At 34.8% G+C, this 19576-nt stretch overlaps 3 protein-coding genes and 3 non-coding genes across 9 annotated transcripts; 3 read left to right on the plus strand and 3 right to left on the minus strand.

Moving 5' to 3' along the window:
• The first annotated feature begins 233 nt into the window (after window positions 1-233).
• LOC104758687 (ABC transporter G family member 24) lies at window positions 234-6609 on the plus strand. The gene is made up of 14 exons (XM_019239139.2): window positions 234-679; window positions 876-1130; window positions 1327-1403; window positions 1613-1897; window positions 2010-2073; window positions 2178-2324; window positions 3312-3346; window positions 3451-3524; window positions 3623-4752; window positions 4837-5307; window positions 5392-5543; window positions 5648-5937; window positions 6027-6160; window positions 6252-6609. Exons 1-14 carry the CDS (start codon window positions 525-527, stop codon window positions 6406-6408), a joined length of 3426 nt encoding a protein of 1141 aa, XP_019094684.2. The 5' UTR covers window positions 234-524; the 3' UTR covers window positions 6409-6609.
• A 1427-nt stretch (window positions 6610-8036) lies between these two features.
• On the plus strand, window positions 8037-14054 carry LOC104758688 (ABC transporter G family member 24). 4 transcript variants are annotated; one of them, XM_010481596.2, is made up of 14 exons: window positions 8037-8541; window positions 9073-9324; window positions 9600-9676; window positions 9865-10137; window positions 10236-10299; window positions 10393-10539; window positions 10694-10728; window positions 10826-10899; window positions 10980-12139; window positions 12226-12681; window positions 12770-12918; window positions 13039-13328; window positions 13406-13539; window positions 13625-14054. In XM_010481596.2, the coding sequence occupies exons 1-14, from the start codon at window positions 8513-8515 to the stop codon at window positions 13779-13781; spliced, it is 3297 nt and encodes a 1098-aa protein (XP_010479898.1). In that variant the 5' UTR covers window positions 8037-8512; the 3' UTR covers window positions 13782-14054. The 4 variants fall into 4 exon arrangements, with proteins under 4 accessions (XP_010479898.1, XP_010479899.1, XP_087350711.1 ...); XM_010481597.2 differs by having other exon boundaries at window positions 8207-8541; window positions 9103-9324; XM_087494585.1 differs by having other exon boundaries at window positions 8353-8541; window positions 10393-10535.
• Window positions 14055-15355: 1301 nt separating this feature from the next.
• LOC104758689 (uncharacterized) lies at window positions 15356-17947 on the plus strand. Its single transcript, XM_010481598.3, has 4 exons — window positions 15356-15793; window positions 16318-16440; window positions 17462-17581; window positions 17657-17947. The coding sequence occupies exons 1-4, from the start codon at window positions 15757-15759 to the stop codon at window positions 17719-17721; spliced, it is 345 nt and encodes a 114-aa protein (XP_010479900.1). The 5' UTR covers window positions 15356-15756; the 3' UTR covers window positions 17722-17947.
• On the minus strand, window positions 16600-16671 carry TRNAC-GCA (transfer RNA cysteine (anticodon GCA)). The gene has a single exon. It is a non-coding gene; the product is annotated as a tRNA-Cys (tRNA).
• TRNAC-GCA (transfer RNA cysteine (anticodon GCA)) lies at window positions 16789-16860 on the minus strand. Its single transcript has one exon. It is a non-coding gene; the product is annotated as a tRNA-Cys (tRNA).
• Window positions 17156-17227, minus strand: TRNAC-GCA (transfer RNA cysteine (anticodon GCA)). The gene has a single exon. It is a non-coding gene; the product is annotated as a tRNA-Cys (tRNA).
• Window positions 17948-19576: the final 1629 nt, after the last annotated feature.

Below are 19576 nucleotides of genomic sequence, written 5' to 3' on the forward strand. Positions count from 1 at the left end.
ATAGCTGATTATTTTTGGAACAAATTAAATATCATAGCATTTTTTTTTTTTTTGGGTAGTGTAGCCCATCAGTCATCACGTCACTGATATTGAAGTGGAAATGCAATTGCTTTGAACTTTCGGGTGGTTCAATTTGGCCACACAATTGAATCACAATCTCCTTTCTTTGTCATCTTTCTCTTGTCTAACGGTTATTTTACGCACAAATCTTTGTCATCTTTCTCTTAATTGTTATTTTACGTACGAACATCCTTTTTCTTTTTTTTTGGTATGAAAACATCATGTATCAACCGAAACTCACGTTATAAAAATCTCCATCCAGCATCCGATTACTTTTCTTCTCATTTAGTTAACTGTAGTTTGAACTAGGTCTACATCATGTCCATGTCCTAAAGAATCATTCAACGCACCCTCGTCTTCGTCTTCGTCTTCGTCTTCGTCTTCCCTCTTGTCGAGGTCAAGTATGTAGCCTTCCCCAATAATTTAGCAACTTCATTTTTCATGGATTCTTCATCTCCCACGTCATGAACTTCGACGCCTCACAAGTCAAATATAATATACGTATCTTTTATTTCTCTTTTAGTTTAAAAAGCTTCCCCAAGAATTTAGCAACTTTATTTCTCATGCATGAATTCTTCAGCTCCCAAGTCATGAGCTTCAATGCCTCACAAGTCACAATGTACGTTTTCTTTTTCTTCCATTCATCCTGTTTTAGCTCTTTTATAGTCTCTGGAGTTTAGACTAAAACTTGCGATGTTTAGCTGTTTTGTGATGTGATGTGATAAGACAAATAAAGATTCAACCTTTATGTTTTTGTTAGCTGTTGTTTTTGCATCTGATTTAGTCACACTTTCTATTATGTGTTCTTCTTTAAGGCTTTCGAATCTCAAGATGAGTGTGAACCGGCGAAGTTGGCACAAACATGGATCTAATCTCAGAATGGTTATCTTAGTTCTGTGGTTGGTTTGTTATGTTGGGAATGGTCAAACTATTTGGAACAACAGTGAGTTCGAAGACAATCCAGCTCTTCTTCCCCTCGCTACACAGAAGGTTTATCGCAGCGTTTCTAATACTACCGCTGCTCTTAGTCGTGATCTTGGTAACAGAGCAAAGTTTTGCTTCAAAGACTTGTAAGTTTTCTTTCTCTTAAAATTTGAATCTGGAACTTTCAATTCTTTGATCTTAGTATGGTTGATGCAATTGATAGCTTCACTTGCTAATTAATAGTAGGTGCTGTAGGTGAAAATATACTCTTTGAGCTTACAAAAGTCTTGTGAGATATTTTGATCAGGTTGTTTATCCTTTTTGTTGAAATCACTATCTCAGGGATTCTGATTGGAACAGGGCTTTTAACTTCTCCACCAACTTGGATTTCTTATCTAAGTGCATTCTGAAAACCAAAGGTACAGACTTTTACTTAGCAGTTAGCGCGACCAAAACAGAATATTATATTTGCTACTTGGTTGTTGTAAAAAGATGGAAGATCTACGATCTGATGATTCTTGGTTGTTTCAGAACTCTCACGTTTCTTATGGTTCTTGGAGTAATTAATCTGATGACTTAGATTAATTTTCATATTTTTTTATGTGCTTACATTATTGGTCTGGAACAGGTGATATTGTTGGGCGTATCTGTGGAGCAGCAGAGAGGGAGTTCTATTTTAATGCTTCTTTCAATAAAGCAAATGACACGGAATACTGGCAGTGGCAGCCAAATGTAAATTGCAACTTGACTTCATGGGAATCTGGTTGTGAACCTGGATGGGGCTGTAGTCTTGATATACCCGAACAAGTCGACCAGCAGCTGCAAAAATCCAAAGATTTTCCTAAAAGAACAAAAGACTGTATGGCTTGCTGTGAAGGGTTTTTCTGCCCTCGTGGCCTCACTTGTATGATACGTAAGCAGTTCATAAAACGCCTTCATATGGTTTAATTTATAAGGTGTTTTCTAATCTACATGGTCTAAAACTAACACTGTTTCTGAATTTTTTTTGTTCTGTTTTGAAAAAGCTTGTCCCCTTGGTGCTCATTGTCCCTTAGCTACCCTTAATAAGACTACAAGCATATGTGAACCGTAAGTTTTTTTTTTTATTCCATCTTAGATACAAATACTAATATGATTCATGTAAGTTTTTTATTGCGGGATATATAGGATAAGATGTTATGTCACATCTGTAGGTATAGTTATCAATTACCACCAGGAAAACCAAGCCACACTTGTGGAGGTGCGAATGAATGGGCCGCTATCACTTCCAGCAGTGATATATTCTGTCCTGCGGGATCGCATTGCCCAACCACAGATAAAATAGTAGCTTGTGAAAAAGGGTATTCATTTCTCCGTCCCTTCAAACTCCGTTCTATCCTGACAAATTTTCATCAACGTTGTCTTACTATGTTATGGTCATGTTTATTTGCTTTTATTGTTCGTTTTTATTTAAAAATTTAGGCATAAAAATAAAATTCATTTGGATGAATCTAGTTGAACTATTTAGATGAAGATGGTTCAGTCAAGAATAACAAATGATAGATATGGCTTAATTATTCATTTGTCTTCAAAATTTTAAATGATAATTTTACTATTATTTTGCAAATTACCATATTTTGTCTACCAAAACTGTAAAATATGTTTCCCGCCAACATTAAAAATAATATTTTTCTATCAAAACCGCAAAATCATATTTTCTATCAAAACTCCAAATCACATTTTTTTGCCAAAACCGTAAAATCATATTTTCCCGCTAAAACCATAAAATTATATATTTATCGCAAAAATCCCAAATCACATTTTCCCGCCAGAACTGTAAATCATAAAATTAAAATTTTTTGCGATAACCATTAAATTATGTTTTCTATAAATGTTACTTGAAAGAAATTTATATTTTTAAAAAATGCAAATTTGAATATTAATTTATGCGAGAAAAATCAGTTTGTAATTTTAAACATTACTATAACATGATTTGTTAGATTAAGGGGGATTTTCACAAATACCCCTTTTTCTATGTCACTTTTATACTTAAAAATTAAAATTAATAATATAGTTAAATTAAAACAAGAGTATTTTAGTCATTTTCTAATTAAAACTGGAGATGTAGACTAACCAAACAAACAAATGTTCATTCATATGCATCAAACCAACAAAAGTTGGAAACCAATTAACATATTTTTGATGTATCATTTAGATGGAACATTTGGATGGTTCATTTGGAAGTAAAACATTTAGATGGATAACTTGAATATATCAGATTAATGATTTAGCTGAGAATCAGAGTTTGTCTATATTTTAAGTGGTTATTCCTTTTTATGTTGATTTAGGCATTATTGCAGAAAGGGGTCAACATCTGAGAAACGTAAGTCTTATCCAATATTCATGATCCCTTGTTGTCACATAACCAATATAATTAGTAATGTTTACTATTTCCATTTCTTAATAAGTACGTCTTGTCTTCTGCAGCTTGCTTGAAGTTATCGTCCTGCAAACGCAACACAGGAAATCAGAACATACATGCATTTGGGATTATATTTATCGTAAGTTTTTTATTCAGTTATTACTGGAATATCCAAGACTAGCTAATTTGGTTTTCCACTACTAACAAAGTGGCCTTCAATTATATATGTTTGTGCAGGCTGCAGTGAGTACTATTCTACTCATTATCTACAATTGTTCCGATCACATCCTAAAGATCAGGGAAAAGAGGCAGGCCAAGTCAAGAGAAGCAGCCGTCAAGAAAGCGAGAGCTCATCAGAGATGGAAAGGTGCTAGAGAGGCTACAACAAAGCATGTACGTGAGATCGGTGCGCAAATAACTCGGACATTTCCAGGTAAAAAAACCGATCATGATGGTGATACCCACATGATGTTGGGTCCTGGGGACTCTGCTTCTGAAGTATATGAAGATATAGAAATGTCAAAACATTCGAGTTCCTCTGCTGCGCAAGCGCAGTCTAGTTCAGCCGTAAGTAATGAAGAGAGCGTAAAAAGAAAGAATTTGGCTAAAGAAAAGCAAACACAGACCCAAATCTTCAAGGCTGCTTATGATCAGATCGAGAAGGAGAAAGCCATGGAGCAAGAGAATAAGAATCTTAACTTTTCAGGAATTGTTTCAATGGCTAGTAATACTGAGACGAGGAATAAAAGACCTCTCATGGAGCTTTCTTATAAAGATCTAACTCTTACCTTGAAGTCCAATGGTAAGCATGTGTTGAGATGTGTCACAGGAAGCATGAAACCTGGTCGGATCACAGCTGTGATGGGTCCATCAGGAGCAGGAAAGACAAGTCTGCTCTCTGCTTTGGCTGGTAAAGCTGTTGGTTGCAAACTGAGTGGTTCGATTCTTATAAACGGGAAGCAAGAATCAATCCATTCATACAAAAAAATTATTGGTTTTGTGCCACAAGATGATGTTGTTCATGGAAACTTGACGGTAGAAGAAAATATTTGGTTCCATGCTAAATGCAGATTACCTGCGGGTTTATCGAAAGCAGAAAAAGTTCTTGTAGTTGAAAGAACCATAGACTCTTTGGGGCTACAAGCTGTGAGGAATTCTTTAGTTGGTACAGTAGAGAAGAGGGGAATCTCAGGAGGGCAGAGGAAACGAGTGAATGTGGGTTTAGAAATGGTTATGGAGCCTTCGATTTTATTCTTGGATGAGCCTACTTCTGGCTTGGATAGTGCTTCATCACAGCTTCTTCTTAGAGCACTTCGGCATGAAGCCTTTGAGGGAGTCAACATTTGCATGGTTGTTCACCAACCGAGGTATCTTGTAAAACAAGTTACACGTAGAGGTAATAGCTTCTTTATGTGCCATGAAGTTTTTTAATTTATGTTTCTTTGTTGCAGTTATACTTTGTTCAGAACGTTCAATGATCTAGTACTTCTCGCGAAAGGTGGCCTTACTGTATACCACGGATCAGTCAACGATGTCGAAGAGTACTTCTCCGGGTTGGGAATAAATGTTCCAGACCGTATCAACCCTCCTGACTATTACATCGACGTTCTTGAAGGCATAACAATTGGGAATTCTGGTGTTGATTACAAAGAGCTTCCTCAAAGGTGGATGCTTCACAATGGATACTCGGTTCCGTTAGATATGCGGAACAGCAGTGCTGATGGTCTTGAAATGAATCCAGACATTGGTAATAGTTCACACGGTAAAAGACAACAAACATTTGCTAGAGAGCTGTGGGGAGATGTGAAGAGTAATTCCATGTTGCGTAGTGATAAAATACAGCACAACTTCTTGAAGTCTAGAGATTTGTCCCACAGAAGAACCCCTTCCAAGTGGCTACAATACAAATATTTCCTTGGAAGGTTTGATCTTCTCAAATTTTCCTTGGAAGCAATTAACTGATTCTTGGATGTCCGAATAAAGCAGAGTTATGTTCTTGATTTCAGGGTAGCTAAGCAGCAAATGAGAGAAGCTAAGTTACAAGCCACAGACTATTTGATCTTGTTGCTTGCTGGAGCTTGTTTAGGATTACTTACTAAAAAAGGTGCTGATGACGACTTTGGAGCTCTTGGCTATACCTACACTATTATCGCAGTCTGTAAGTTGGATCATTACTGTTATTAATCAAGTTCTGAAAACTTTCTTCATGTTCTTATGAATCTTGTGTCTTTTTTTTTGCTTTTCTTCTTCTTCATCTGTCAGCTCTTCTTTGCAAAATAGCAGCTTTGAGATCATTCTCACTAGACAAGTTACATTACTGGAGAGAAAGTGCTTCCGGGATGAGTAGCTCTGCCTGCTTCCTTGCAAAAGATACAATAGACTTTTTCAATGTACTTGTCAAGCCATTGGTCTATCTCTCTATGTTCTATTTCTTCACGAATCCAAGATCCACATTTTTGGATAACTATATTGTTTTGGCCTGCCTCGTATATTGTGTGACCGGTATTGCATATGCCTTGGCTATCTTTCTCCAACCGAGCTCAGCACAGCTGGTGAGTTTTTTATATTTGTTTGTTTTTGTAAGAAGAAGATTCATACTCTCTACTTGTTCTAATCTACAAACTTATTGGGGATTTTGCAGTGTTCTGTTCTTCTTCCAGTCGTTTTAACACTTGTTTCATCCCAAGAGAAGGATAGTAAAGCTATTAGGACCATGGCTGACTTGAGTTATCCAAATTGGGCTTTGCAGGCATTTGTGATAGTAAATGCTCAAAGGTACGAAAACAAGTTGGAAAAGCAAAAAGCATAAAGAAGTTAATTAATTACCTTCCAAAAGCTTGGTTTGATTTATATATTGGGTTTTCAGGTACTATGGAGTATGGATGATTACGCGGTGTGGTATGCTTCTGAAGAGTGGCTACGACATTAACGAATGGAATTTATGTATAATGATATTGCTTCTCATAGGTGTGGCCACTCGTGTAATTGCCTTTGTGGGGATGATCTTACTTAAAAAAAAGTGAAGAAAGACCGTTCGTTTGTTCGCAGGAATCCGAAGCTTCCGGATAGACAGAAGAATATAAGCTTTGTTATGAAATTATATGTTTCCTTGTCCTATAAGAGTAAGAAACTTTGTGCACATCTTTTGTGATGTTGGTTTTCAAACCTAAGAGAAAGTGTTGTCAAATCAGATTAGCTAATCTATAAAGCTCATTGAAAACTAATGGCTTGTTCTTAGAATTAGGCATAATTGAACTAAAACATGACCAAAAACTACTTCTGATTGAAGAAGACTTGAAGTTGAGTGAGTTTCTGATCATTTTCTTATTACACAAATAGATATAAAACAATTCTTTCTTTTTAAACAATTTTTTTTCTTTTTGTTATGTAAATATTTGAGTAAATATTTTTAGCGGGTAATAAGCCTAAGGTTGTTGCATTTCGAACCACCCTATTGGACAGAGCCTGAGTGGATGGAGAAAACGATATAAGTCTTATTTGTTTGCCTAGCAACCAGCGACAGATTCCAGTGACAACTATCGCTAGCGACTATCGCTAGCGACTATCGCTAGAAACTGTCACCGCGATTAATTACTATATATATATTTTTTAAATTAATAAATTTTTTTTTTTGATAATTTATATTTTTATTTAAAAATATAAATTATATCTACCCATGAAAATAATTTAAAAACATATTTATATATTTTTAAATAATTAATTTGAATTTTATTTTTAATTTATTCATTTTAATATTGTTAAATTTAATTTCTTTATAACTATTTTTTTTTAGAATTTTATTTAAATATATTCAAATTAATTTGTTATTTATTTAATTAGATTTAGTTTAATTTTAATAACTATATGTAGTTATACTTTTATTTAAATAATTTTAATTTTGATCATATTTAATTAATCTTTTTTTTTTGTCGCTATGTTGTTCGTTTGCCTGTCACTGTATCTAGCAATTAGTTTCAGCGACTGCGATTAATTTCAGCGACTGATCGCTGATAATTGCTAAAAATTTTAGCGATTGAAAATTACGGTCGTTAATCGCTGACGGCAGTTGCTGTCACTGGTCGCTGAACTAGCGACAGGGAAACAAACAACATTCTGTCGCTGTTAATATCGCTAGTTTCTATCGCTGACTACATGCAAACGAACACGTCCTAAAAACAACACGTCCTAAAAACAAACAGAGTTTCATATCAAATATGATTAATAACATCATAGTTGATTTGCTTAAGAAGATATGTTCTAGCTCTTCACGTCACATAGACAGACATGTGGTTATAGACACTCTTGATAAGTTTTTAAAAGTGTCATTTATTGTTTGTTCTTGATTGAGAGTTTTCGGTCATCCTCATCCCTTGATGTTAATAAAAAAATTTCAGTGTTTTTTTTTGTTATTTTCTGTCTTCCAAATTTGGACTCAGCAAAATATTCATTAAAATCATGGGACCAGTTGATTGTAAGTTGTAACACATGGACGAATCCACAAGTATCCTAAATTTAATTCTTCATGATGACTAATATTCAAATTCTCTCTATTGTCTACATTTTATAGTCATGAAAATATTAATATTCTCTTTTTCAAAAAAGAAAATATTAATATTCTATATATAGAATAGTCAATTACAATTTATATACAAAAAGTCAGGGTTACAATTTTGAAATGACTTTTCTACATAAAACTTTTTTGATATTAGAACAAGAGAAATCTGCATTTTTTATTCTATTTATAAAAATTTCATTTTCTTAGTCACTATATCAGTAATGAAATGCGTATATTAGGGAAAATTGCCACATTTCAAATATTTCGTATCATTTTTACTTAGAAAATTTTTTGAATAAACTTAGAAAGAAAATATATATATTCCTAAATCAATCGGTAAAAAGGTTGATACTTTTATAGATTTAGAAACTGTAATTATTATAATTACTAGGTCTCTCTATGTCCTTCCCTTGTCCTAATGAAATCATTCAACGCACTCTCTTCTTCTTCCTTCTTATCAAGGTCAATGACAATGATGACAGCTTAATCTGCATATCTCAGACTACTATTTTAACAAGCTTCCCCAAAAATTTAGCAACTTCAATTTTTATGGATTCTTCAGCTCCCAAGTCATGAACTTCAATGCCTCACAAGTCACAATGTACGTTTTTTTTTTTTACTTGTCTTCCGTTGATCCTGGTTTAACTTTTTTTAGTCTGGAGAATCTAAGGAATAAAAATTAAAACTTGCGATGTTTTGTGATGGTGTTCGAATGTGATCTGGAGACAAAAGAAAGCAATTTTTAAGTTTGTTCTGGGTTCTCAAATTAGATTGTTTTGGAGTTCGTTTCTGGTTAATTTGTTAAAAGAGCTGAGATTGTGATTGTGATAAGTCTAATAAAGATTCAACCTTTATGTAGCTAAACCTTAAATCAAGCATAACAGTTGATTAAAATAAGATGGGTCGTTATTCACATTGTTTCAGTCACGTTCGTCGCGCATATAGATCACCATTTTAGTCTTTGCACCATCGTTTTCTCCAACTTCCTTCACGTTTCTTCCCTCTCCATTCACAAATCACAATGTCTCAAAACGTTTCATTTAACTTGATAAATCAAGCAAGGTTTCTTGTGTTTTTGTTAGTTGTTGTTTTTGCATCTGATTTAGTCACTTTCTATTATGTGTCCTTTAAGGCTTTTGAATCTCAAGATGAGTGTGAACAGGCGAAGTTGGCTCAAATATGGATCTAATCTCAGATTGGTGATCTTAGTTCTGTGGTTGGTTTGTTATGTTGGGAATGGTCAAACTATTGGGGACACAAGTGAGTTCAACAATCCAGCTGTTCTTCCCCTCGTTACACAGATGGTTTACAGCAGGCTTTCTAATAGCACCGCTGCTCTTAATCGTGAGCTCGGTACCAGAGCAAAGTTTTGCGTCAGAGACCCGTCAGTTTTCTTTCTCTTAAACTGTTATCTTGCACTTTAGTTGCTTTGCTTTGCTTTGGTTTCTAATTTTGTAGACTTGTATCACTAATGCAATCAAATGTCTCATTTTTCTGATTAAGATTTCAGCTTAGTGTTTGATCTTAGTATAGTTGGTGCATTGATAGCTTCACTTGGTTAACTGTAGGTGCTTTAGGTGATATATGTTCTTTTAGCTTACGATAGTCTTGTGAGGTATTTTGCTCAGGACTATCCTTTTGTTAAAATCAAAATTTCAGGGATGCTGATTGGAACAAAGCTTTTAACTTCTCCACCAACTTGGACTTCTTATCTTCTTGCATTCAGAAAACCAAAGGTACTGCCTATTACTTAGCCTGAACCGAAACAGAAAACTAGTTGCTACTTAGTTGTTGAAAAAAAGATCGAATGGAAGTTCGAGGATTTGATGATTTTATAGGAACACTGTTATGGTTCTTGGAGTTTGATCTGATAACATAATTTTCATATCTCTTTTTATGTGTTTACGTTTTCGGTTTGGAACAGGTGACATTGGTAGGCGTATCTGTACAGCAGCAGAGATGAAGTTCTATTTTAATGCTTTTTTCAATAAGTCGAATACCCCAGGCCACTTGCAACCAAATATGAATTGCAACTTGACTTCATGGGTCTCTGGTTGTGAACCTGGATGGGGCTGTAGTGTTGAACCAACCGAACAAGTCGACCTGCAAAACTCCAAAGATTTTCCTGAAAGAACACAAAACTGTATGGTTTGCTGTGAAGGGTTTTTCTGCCCCCGTGGTCTCACCTGCATGATACGTAAGCAATTCATAAACGCCTTCATGGTTTCTAAGTTTTTCTCATCTATATGGTCTCATTAACTAACATTGTTTCTGAATATATATTCTTTTGAAAAGCTTGTCCCCTTGGTGCTCATTGTCCCTTAGCTACCCTTAATAAGACTACAAGCTTATGTGAACCGTAAGTATTTTTATTCCATCTTAGATACAAATACGAATATGATACACGTGATATTATTGCGGGATAAGATAAGATGTTATGTCAAATCTGTAGGTATACTTATCAATTACCACCAGGACGACCAAACCACACTTGTGGAGGTGCGAATGTATGGGCAGATATCAGATCCAGCGGTGAAGTATTCTGTTCAGCGGGATCGTATTGTCCAACCACCACTCAAAAAGTACCTTGTGATAGTGGGTATTCATTTTTTAGTCCCTTCAAACTCCGTTCTATCCTGACATATTGTCCTCAACGTTTTGTTACTCTGTTAATGAATGATCCATCTGAAAATCATATTTGTGTCAAACTGTTTTTGGTTTAACTGGTTATATTTTTTTTTATGTTGATTTAGGCACTACTGCAGAATGGGGTCTACATCTGAAAAACGTATGTCATCGAATATTCATGATTGCTTGTTGTCACAGAACTAAGTAATGTTTACTATTTCCATCTTTATCTATTAAGTACGTCTTGTCTTTTGCAGCTTGCTTTAAGTTAACGTCCTGCAATCCCAACACAGCAAATCAGAACATGCATGCATTTGGGGTTATGGTTATCGTAAGTTTTTTCACTTATCAATGAATATCTAAAACTAAGGTTTTCCACTTAAATAGTGGCACTTCAATATGTTTGTGTAGGCTGGAGTGAGTACTATTCTACTCATTATCTACAATTGTTCCGATCAAATCCTAACGACGAGGGAAAAGAGGCAGGCGAAGTCAAGAGAAGCAGCGGTGAAGACAGCAAAAGCTCATCAGAGATGGAAAGCTGCAAAAAAGCATGTCAGTGAGATCCGTTCACAAATAAATCGGACAATTTCAGGTATAAAGTCCAATGATGGGGATACCCACATAATGTTGGGTCGTGGGGACTCTGCTTCTGAGATAGATGATGATATAGACATGTCAAAATATTCAAGTCCTGCGAGTTCCTCTGCTGCGCAATCTAGTTGTGAGATCGAAGATGAGACAGCCGCCATAAGTAATGAAAGAGCGAGGCTTGAAATAGAAGGAAAGAGAGTAAAAGGACAGAATTTGCCCAAAACTAAGAAAACACGGAGCCAAATCTTCAAGTATGCGTATGATCGGATTGAGAAGGAGAAAGCCATGGAGCAAGAGAATAAGAATCTTACCTTTTCAGGAATAGTAAAAATGGCTACTAATACTGAGACGAGAAAGAGGCCTCTCATGGAGTTATCTTTTAGAGATTTAACTCTTACCTTGAAGTCCAATGGTAAGCATGTGTTGAGATGTGTCACAGGAACCATGAAACCAGGTCGGATCACAGCTGTGATGGGTCCATCAGGAGCAGGAAAGACAAGTCTACTTTCTGCTTTGGCTGGGAAAGCTGTTGGATGCAATTTGAGTGGTTCGATTCTTATAAACGGGAAGCCCGAATCAATCCACTCATATAAAAAAATTATTGGTTTTGTGCCACAGGATGACGTTGTTCATGGAAATTTGACAGTAGAAGAAAATCTTTGGTTCCATGCTAAGTGCAGATTACCTGCGGGTCTATCGAAAGCAGACAAAGTTCTTGTGGTTGAAAGAATCATCGACTCTTTGGGGCTACAAGCTGTGAGGAATTCTTTAGTTGGTACAGTTGAGAAGCGGGGAATCTCAGGAGGGCAGAGGAAACGAGTGAATGTGGGTTTAGAAATGGTAATGGAGCCTTCGGTTTTATTCTTGGATGAGCCTACTTCTGGCTTGGATAGTGCCTCATCACAGCTTCTTCTTAGAGCACTTCGGCATGAAGCCCTTGAGGGAGTCAATATCTGCATGGTTGTTCACCAACCAAGGTATCTTGAAAAATAAGTTACACCCGTAGAGGTAATAGCTTCTTTATGTGCCATGAAGTATTTTAATTTATGTCTCTTTGTTGCAGTTATACTTTGTTCAAAACATTCAGTGATCTAGTACTTCTCGCGAAAGGTGGACTTATTGTTTACCATGGATCAGTCAACAATGTCGAAGAATACTTCTCCGGGTTGGGAATAAATGTTCCAGACCGTATCAACCCTCCTGACTACTACATTGACGTTCTGGAAGGCGTTGTGATATCAATGGGGAATTCTGGTGTTGGTTACAAAGAGCTTCCTCAAAGGTGGATGCTTCACAAAGGGTACTCGGTTCCATTAGATATGCGGAACAACAGTGCTGCTGGACTTGAAACGAATCCAGACACTGGTAACCAAACATTTGCCACAGAGCTATGGGGAGATGTGTATTGTAATTTCAGGTTGCGTAGTGATAAAATACGGCATAACTTCTTGAAGTCTCGAGATTTGTCCCAAAGAAGAACCCCTTCTATGTGGCTACAATACAAATATTTCCTTGGAAGGTTTTCTTCTTAAATCTTCCACGACTTACTTATGATCAGTTGAATTCTTGGTTGTTTGAATAAAGCGGAATAATGTTCTTGATTTCAGGATAGCTAAGCAGCGAATGAGAGAAGCTCAATTACAAGCCACAGACTATTTGATATTGTTGCTTGCTGGAGCTTGTTTAGGATCACTTATTAAAGCAAGTGATGAAAGCTTTGGAGCTCCTGGCTATACCTACACTATTATTGCAGTCTGTAAGTTGGATTAAATCCTCTATTAAACTATCATTACTAATATCAATCAGTTTCTGAGAAGTTGATACATGTTCTTAACTTCTCATGAATCTTATCTTTTGCTTTTACTTCATCTGTCAGCTCTTCTTTGCAAAATAGCAGCTTTAAGATCATTCTCACTAGACAAGTTACATTACTGGAGAGAAAGTGCTTCCGGGATGAGTAGCTCGGCCTGCTTCCTTGCCAAAGATACAATAGACTTTTTCAATATACTTGTCAAGCCATTGGTCTATCTCTCTATGTTCTATTTCTTCACGAATCCGAGATCCACATTTTTCGATAACTATATTGTTTTGGTCTGCCTCGTATATTGTGTGACTGGTATTGCATATGCGTTGGCTATCTTTCTCCAACCGAGCTCAGCCCAGCTGGTGAGTTTTAGCTAAGTTTCCTTTTGAAGACGAATCATACTCTCTACGTATTCTAATCGACAGACTTGATTTTGCAGTTTTCTGTTCTTCTTCCAGTCGTTTTGACACTTGTAGCAACCCAACCGAAGAATAGTGAAGCTATTAGGATCATGGCTGACTTGAGTTATCCAAAGTGGGCTTTGGAGGCATTTGTGATAGGAAATGCTCAAAGGTACGAAAACAAGTTGGAACAAAACCATAAGGAAAGTTACCTTTCAAAAGCTTGGTTTGATTCATACTGTATATTGGATTTTCAGGTACTATGGAGTATGGATGATTACACGATGTGGATCGCTTATGAAGAGTGGCTACGACATTAACGAATGGAATTTATGTATAATGATATTGCTTCTCATAGGTGTGGCCACTCGTGGAATTGCCTTTGTGGGGATGATCATACTTCAAAAGAAGTAAACAAAGATTGTTCCTTTACGGGTTTTAACTTCACTTAAAGTTCGCAGTAATCTGAAGCCTTCGGGTAGAAGAAGAGCTTCGTGATTCTGCGGTTGGCTAAATTTTACAACGAATATAGATTTGTTATGAAATTATTTATTTGTTCATCTTAGTTTCTTGTCTTATTAGAAGTAAGAAACTCTGTCCAGATCCTTTGTGACATCAGTGTTGGTTTTCAAACCACAGAGAAAGTGTTGTCTAATCCGATTAGCTAATCTATAAGTTTTTTTTTAATCTTAGCATAGTTGAACTAAAACATGACCAAAAACTTCTTCATCCTTTTACTGGTTGAAGAAGACTTGAAGTTGAGTTTCTGGTCATTTTCTTGATTAAAAAGGTTTTAAATCTCTTTAAAATAAACTCTTACTACCTAAATAGTAGGAATTATATCAAAAAAAAAAAAACATGTGTCTTTATAAAGAAATATGAGATAGATTATTTACATTTTACAATACATAAATGTCTTGTTGGTTTAAATCATTAAAAATTACAATCTTGTTTGGAAAAAAACTTCTTCATCCTTTTTCAGTTTTTTCTGGTTGGAGAAGACTTGAAGTTGAGTCAGTTTCTGATCATTTTCTTAATTGAAAAGGTTTTAAATCTCTTTAAAATAAACTCTTACTACATAAATAGTAGGAAATATATAAAAAATAAAACATGTGTCTTAATAAAAATATGTGATTCTTTCTCAAGATTATTTACATTTTACAATACGTAAATATCTTTTTGGTTTAAATAATAAAAAAATTACAATCTAGTTTTTTTTTTTTTTTTTTAAAAAAAAGAAGAATATCAGTGCAATGGAAATATTAAAGGGGATGTATTGAAACAATGATTTTGGAAGATTTTATGGGATTTAGGAAATTTGGAATTTTGATAGATTTTAGAAAAGGATATGATTTATCGTAAAATTCTTTCAAATCCCACTTGAAACCATGAGATTTGGATTTCTGTATTTTTAACTAAACAAATCTTCTCAAATCCTCCAGAATCTCTGGAACTTATAAAAATCCAAATCCACAAACTGTTTTGAATAACAGTGGATTTTAAAGTAGATTTTAAAATCATCAATTCAATAAAAATGGATTTCAGGAGACTTTTAAAAATTAAAAATTAGTGATTGAATAACATATTAACATATGATTTATAACTTTTATACAAATCATTTAAAATATCAAGTTGAATACACCCCTAAATCCCAGGTTTATCACAAACATATTTAAAAGGAGAAAGAATAAAGAAACATTATTGTGTAACATCATTATCGAAGGGATTAATTAACAAATTCAACTATTCACTCTTTAAATAACAACAAAAAAAAATCTGGTAGCGACTTTTAAAAAAGTGAATGATTATTGCCTAATTCTTTTTCTCAACCTGATCAACTTAAATTAAGCCAAGATCAATTATTAGTAGTATTAGTTAAAAAGATAAAAAGATTTAAAGTGCATAGATTCTTCAATCCAAAGAATAATTAGGATGACGTGGTGAAATCTCATTGGGTGATGTAACATTGGTTCGCATTGGATTTAGAAACCTTTTGCCTTTAATTGAGAAAACAGCGAAGCCAAAAAAAAAAAAAAAAAAAACCCCAAGAAAAAAAAATCAAATCTTTATATAAACGAAAAGATTTACACAAAAAAAAAAATAATGTCACAATCATCAACACCGCCGATTCATCGTCATCTTCAACTCGGTCTTGATCTTCTTCTTCTTCTTCATTCTACCGACATCTGATTTGTGTGTCTCAAAGATTCGGAAAGAAATATCTTTTGCTTTCTCTTTTAAAAGGGAAGGTGAAAAGTTTCCGACTTTGATTGGTTTCGATGAAGCTTCGACAAAACCCTTGTTCTGTCTGAATCCGTTTCTGCGAGAGAATTTGTGTGTGTGTGTGTGTGTTTTTTTTTATACTTGAAGGGTTGAAAGAAGCAGATTAATGGGTTGTGCTGGATCAACACAGTCGCAAGGAGATGGTGAGATCGAAATCTTTCTTAGTTCTCTACGACTTTACTCTGTTCTATTTTATTGGATAAGGCGAAAAAAGGAAACTTTTTTCTTGTTTTTTTGAAATCGATGAGAAAAAACCCTAGATATCTAATTAATATGCTAGAATGTTCTTTTGTTCCAATTTGAAAAATATTGGTTGATGTAGATTTTGTTCATTTGAAATTTTAGGGTTTAGATTTTATCTGATCTGATGGGGTTTGTTTCAGTTACAAATCTTCATAGCAGTAGTATGAGCTTTGATGTTTTAATTATTGATTCCAATGAAGTATTTTTATGTTTAAGAATTGTTGTCTGTGTATGTTTGTTGATGTGCTACAGTATCTACTAACTATGGTTGGCTTTTCTTTTATGGAAAGAAAATTAAGTGAATGATCTACACGGATAAAGCTAGTTTCTGCCAATGGATTCTTAATGGTCAAATGCCTTATGATTGATGATGAAAATAGATCCTTTAATATATGCAGATGGATAACTTCTTATTTGTTTACAGGGTCAGTGAAGAAAATTAGGAAGCCGAAACCATGGAAGCACACCCAACCGATCACCAAAGCTGAGCTTATGAAACTGAGAGAAGAGTTTTGGGACACTGCTCCTCACTATGGCGGTAGGAAAGGTAACTGTTACTTGTTTTCTTGAGCTTGCCTTGATTTTGATTGTTTTGAGTTGTGTTTTTTTGCTTTATACCATTTGGTTACACAAAAAAAGAATTGGAGGGTTTGTAGAAAAGGGATATATAAGTGTGGGAGGGAAGGGGACAAAAAGAGAAATTCTAAGGGCCCTACCGGGTTCGAACCGGTGACCTCTTGATCTGCAGTCAAATGCTCTACCACTGAGCTAAGGACCCTTTGGTTGTTTAGCAATGAGTTAGACATGGAGAAGATTTAGAGATTAGTCTTTGATCTGCAGAAAAGGGATATTAGTGATTGAAGAAGGGAGAGGAACAAAAATAAATAGAGTTTTTAGGGCCCTACCGGGTTCGAACCGGTGACCTATTGATCTGCAGTCAATTGCTCTACCACTGAGCTAAGGACCCTTTGGTTGTTTACTAATGAGTTACACAAAAAAGAAGATCATAGAATAGGCATTGATCTGCAATCTTTTGTGATAAAGGGATATTGGTGATTGGGAAGGAGAGAAAAAGAGAGGTTTAAGTTCTACTGGTTTGAATCAGTGAGCTATGGATACTGAGCCAAGAACCCTGTGGTTGTTAGAGATGAGTTACACATAGAGATGAATATGGGATAGTCATTAATTTACCATTGGATTATTTAAGGGTTTGTAGAAAAGGAATTGTAGGGATTAGGAAGGATGAAAATGTGAAAAAGATAAGGGCCCTACCGGATTCGAACCGGTGACCTATTGATCTGCAGTCAATTGCTCTACCACTGAGCTAAGGACCCTTTTTGCTGATCTTCATCAGCAGACTTGTGTGAAAAGATATTTTACGAGGTTGAGAATTCAAGTGTTTACCATTGATCTTCAGGGCAATTAGATTGTGTCAGCATAACCATATATGCCACATTTAAGGGAAATTATAGAAACTTTGAGTCAAAATAATGATATACTTTGTTTTTCCTCTGTTCGCATCTAATCTTAGTATCAACATGGTGTATTTTTACACTTGGTAATTGCAGAGATATGGGACGCACTGCGCGCTGCTGCTGAAGCTGACATATCTCTTGCACAAGCAATTGTAGACAGTGCAGGAGTCATTGTTCAGAACACGGATCTCACAGTCTGCTATGACGAAAGAGGTGAAAATTCAAATCTTTTTTCGCTTGCCTTGTGAATGTTTGATGGTCCTAACTAGTCATGTTATTGCCCTGCAGGTGCTAAGTATGAGCTACCTAAGTATGTTCTAAGCGAGCCTACCAACTTTGTGGAAGAAAATTGATTTAAGATGAAGAAGAACATTTGAAAAGACAAAAAAAGGAAATGAAGAACCAAATGTAAATTCTGTGTGTAAGTAGTTACATTAGGATTCTCTGCTTTTGTCTATTTTGACACTTATAAAAAATATTGATTCCCACATCTCTCTCTCTCTCTCTCTCTCTCTCTCTGACTTGTACCTAAGAACTCAGATTGTTTCTGGAAATCTAAAGACAGTTCTTTGAGTTTCATCTTAATATGTTATATACACAAACTTGCTAATGATCTGATGATGATTTACTTTGATCACTCATGCTCATACTCATACTCGTACTTATCTCTTGCCCTATCGTTTCATAATACTTCTTCATTGTGTTCATGTTTTCAAGTCTCGTTGTTTCTCTATGGATTGAAGCATCCTCAAGTTTCCCCGTCTCCACCATCTTCTTACCTTCCACCATCTTCACCACTTCTGACATTAACGGTCTCTCACAGAGCTCTGAGCTTGGATCATGGCCATTTCCTCTTTTCTGTTGTAATCTGATCCGAGTCTCGGATCCACCAGTTTCCAACAGATTATTCTGATCCCTCAATGCCTCCACCTAGGGGAACAAGAACAAAAAAGTTGGAGACTTTTACTCAATGGCTAACGTGAAATGTTATCAAAAGGAAAAATGGTAAACGAGTCGATAAGATAGAAAGTAGTATTGTTCATGGATCGTTCTATCTTATTACTCCTTCCATGAACTATCTCTAGAACTACAATACCATGTAACCGCTGCAAAAATATTGCAAAACAATTAATCTGTTGTGTGATATAAGCAAATCTCGCATGACAATATGACATGACCTTTTTCACTTACAATGTTCCAGCTATTCGAGTGCTAATGTGAGTGTTGTCCTCTTCATCAAGCTTGGCAAGACCAAAGTCAGATTTTTCTATACATTTAGAATTTGCAATGTGTCACAACTTTACAAATTTATAAAGCGTCAAATATCAACGCATAACACATAATTAACGACATTACGTTTTAATATTGAGACATCGAAGTCACATGTTAACAAAAGATCTATAATTGGGTTGGCAAATCATAGTCTATTAGGTTAAGGAGTAGCTTAAACCTAGACTATATGGAGAGATGTTCCATAAGACTTACAGAGATTCTAAATCTAATTAAAAAAAACTTGTTCTTTATACTTTCTAATTCTAAAACTATAATTTGATTAGAATGGATGCAAATTTTGGAGTATTTTTTGGTTTTTGATTTTGCAAAAATCTATTTATTAGTCATTCAATTATGATAAAAATATTTTCCCTAAAAAGTAGAATTGCAGATTTTAGTAGATTTTGTTTATTCCTTACAAAATCCAAAAAAGAAAAAAAAATATAAGATTTTTGAACAAAGTTACCTTATTTATAAAAAATTATTATAATTATTATAGTAATTTTTTAAACAAAAAAAACCTAAAAATTAAATTAAAAGACTTAAAAAACGTTTTAAAAGATACAAAAAGCTAAACAAGATACAAATCAAAATTAAATTTACATTAAAGAAAAAAATCAAAAACTAAAAACCAATTAAAAACGGAAAAATATTCATGGCCTTAGGGTAAAAGCATATACATTTTTAATTTTAAAATCGTATATCTAGGCTTAAGAAAACAGTTTGTAAGAACTAAGAAGCATATATATACTATAGGACTATTACTGATTTATGTACAACTTTTTTTATTTTGTCTTAGAAGAAAAAATGCATAGTGTCAGTATTATATGTTTGAAGGAACTAAAATGTTGGCTTCTTTAGTTATCAAATTTTTTTTTTTTTGGGCTTCTTCCTCTAAATATGAAAAAATTGGATTGTCACAACTATTTGGGAATG

This window comes from Camelina sativa, chromosome 17 (genome assembly GCF_030686135.1).
Source record: "Camelina sativa cultivar CO46 ecotype springtype chromosome 17, ASM3068613v1".
Lineage (NCBI taxonomy): Eukaryota > Viridiplantae > Streptophyta > Magnoliopsida > Brassicales > Brassicaceae > Camelina > Camelina sativa.

Excerpts from the sequence above, each read along its gene's own strand:
- LOC104758687 (XM_019239139.2), top strand. The coding sequence starts at position 525 with ATGAACTTCGACGCCTCACAAGTCAAATATAATATACGTATCTTTTAT. Across the intron at positions 1,131-1,326 it reads AAGTTTTGCTTCAAAGACTT|GGATTCTGATTGGAACAGGG; the intron begins GTAAGTTTTCTT and ends TCACTATCTCAG. Across the intron at positions 6,161-6,251 it reads GTGATAGTAAATGCTCAAAG|GTACTATGGAGTATGGATGA; the intron begins GTACGAAAACAA and ends TTGGGTTTTCAG.
- LOC104758688 (XM_010481596.2), top strand. The coding sequence starts at position 8,513 with ATGAACTTCAATGCCTCACAAGTCACAAT. Across the intron at positions 8,542-9,072 it reads AATGCCTCACAAGTCACAAT|GCTTTTGAATCTCAAGATGA; the intron begins GTACGTTTTTTT and ends GTGTCCTTTAAG. Across the intron at positions 13,540-13,624 it reads GTGATAGGAAATGCTCAAAG|GTACTATGGAGTATGGATGA; the intron begins GTACGAAAACAA and ends TTGGATTTTCAG.
- LOC104758689 (XM_010481598.3), top strand. The coding sequence starts at position 15,757 with ATGGGTTGTGCTGGATCAACACAGTCGCAAGGAGATG. Across the intron at positions 15,794-16,317 it reads AACACAGTCGCAAGGAGATG|GGTCAGTGAAGAAAATTAGG; the intron begins GTGAGATCGAAA and ends ATTTGTTTACAG. Across the intron at positions 16,441-17,461 it reads TCACTATGGCGGTAGGAAAG|AGATATGGGACGCACTGCGC; the intron begins GTAACTGTTACT and ends TGGTAATTGCAG.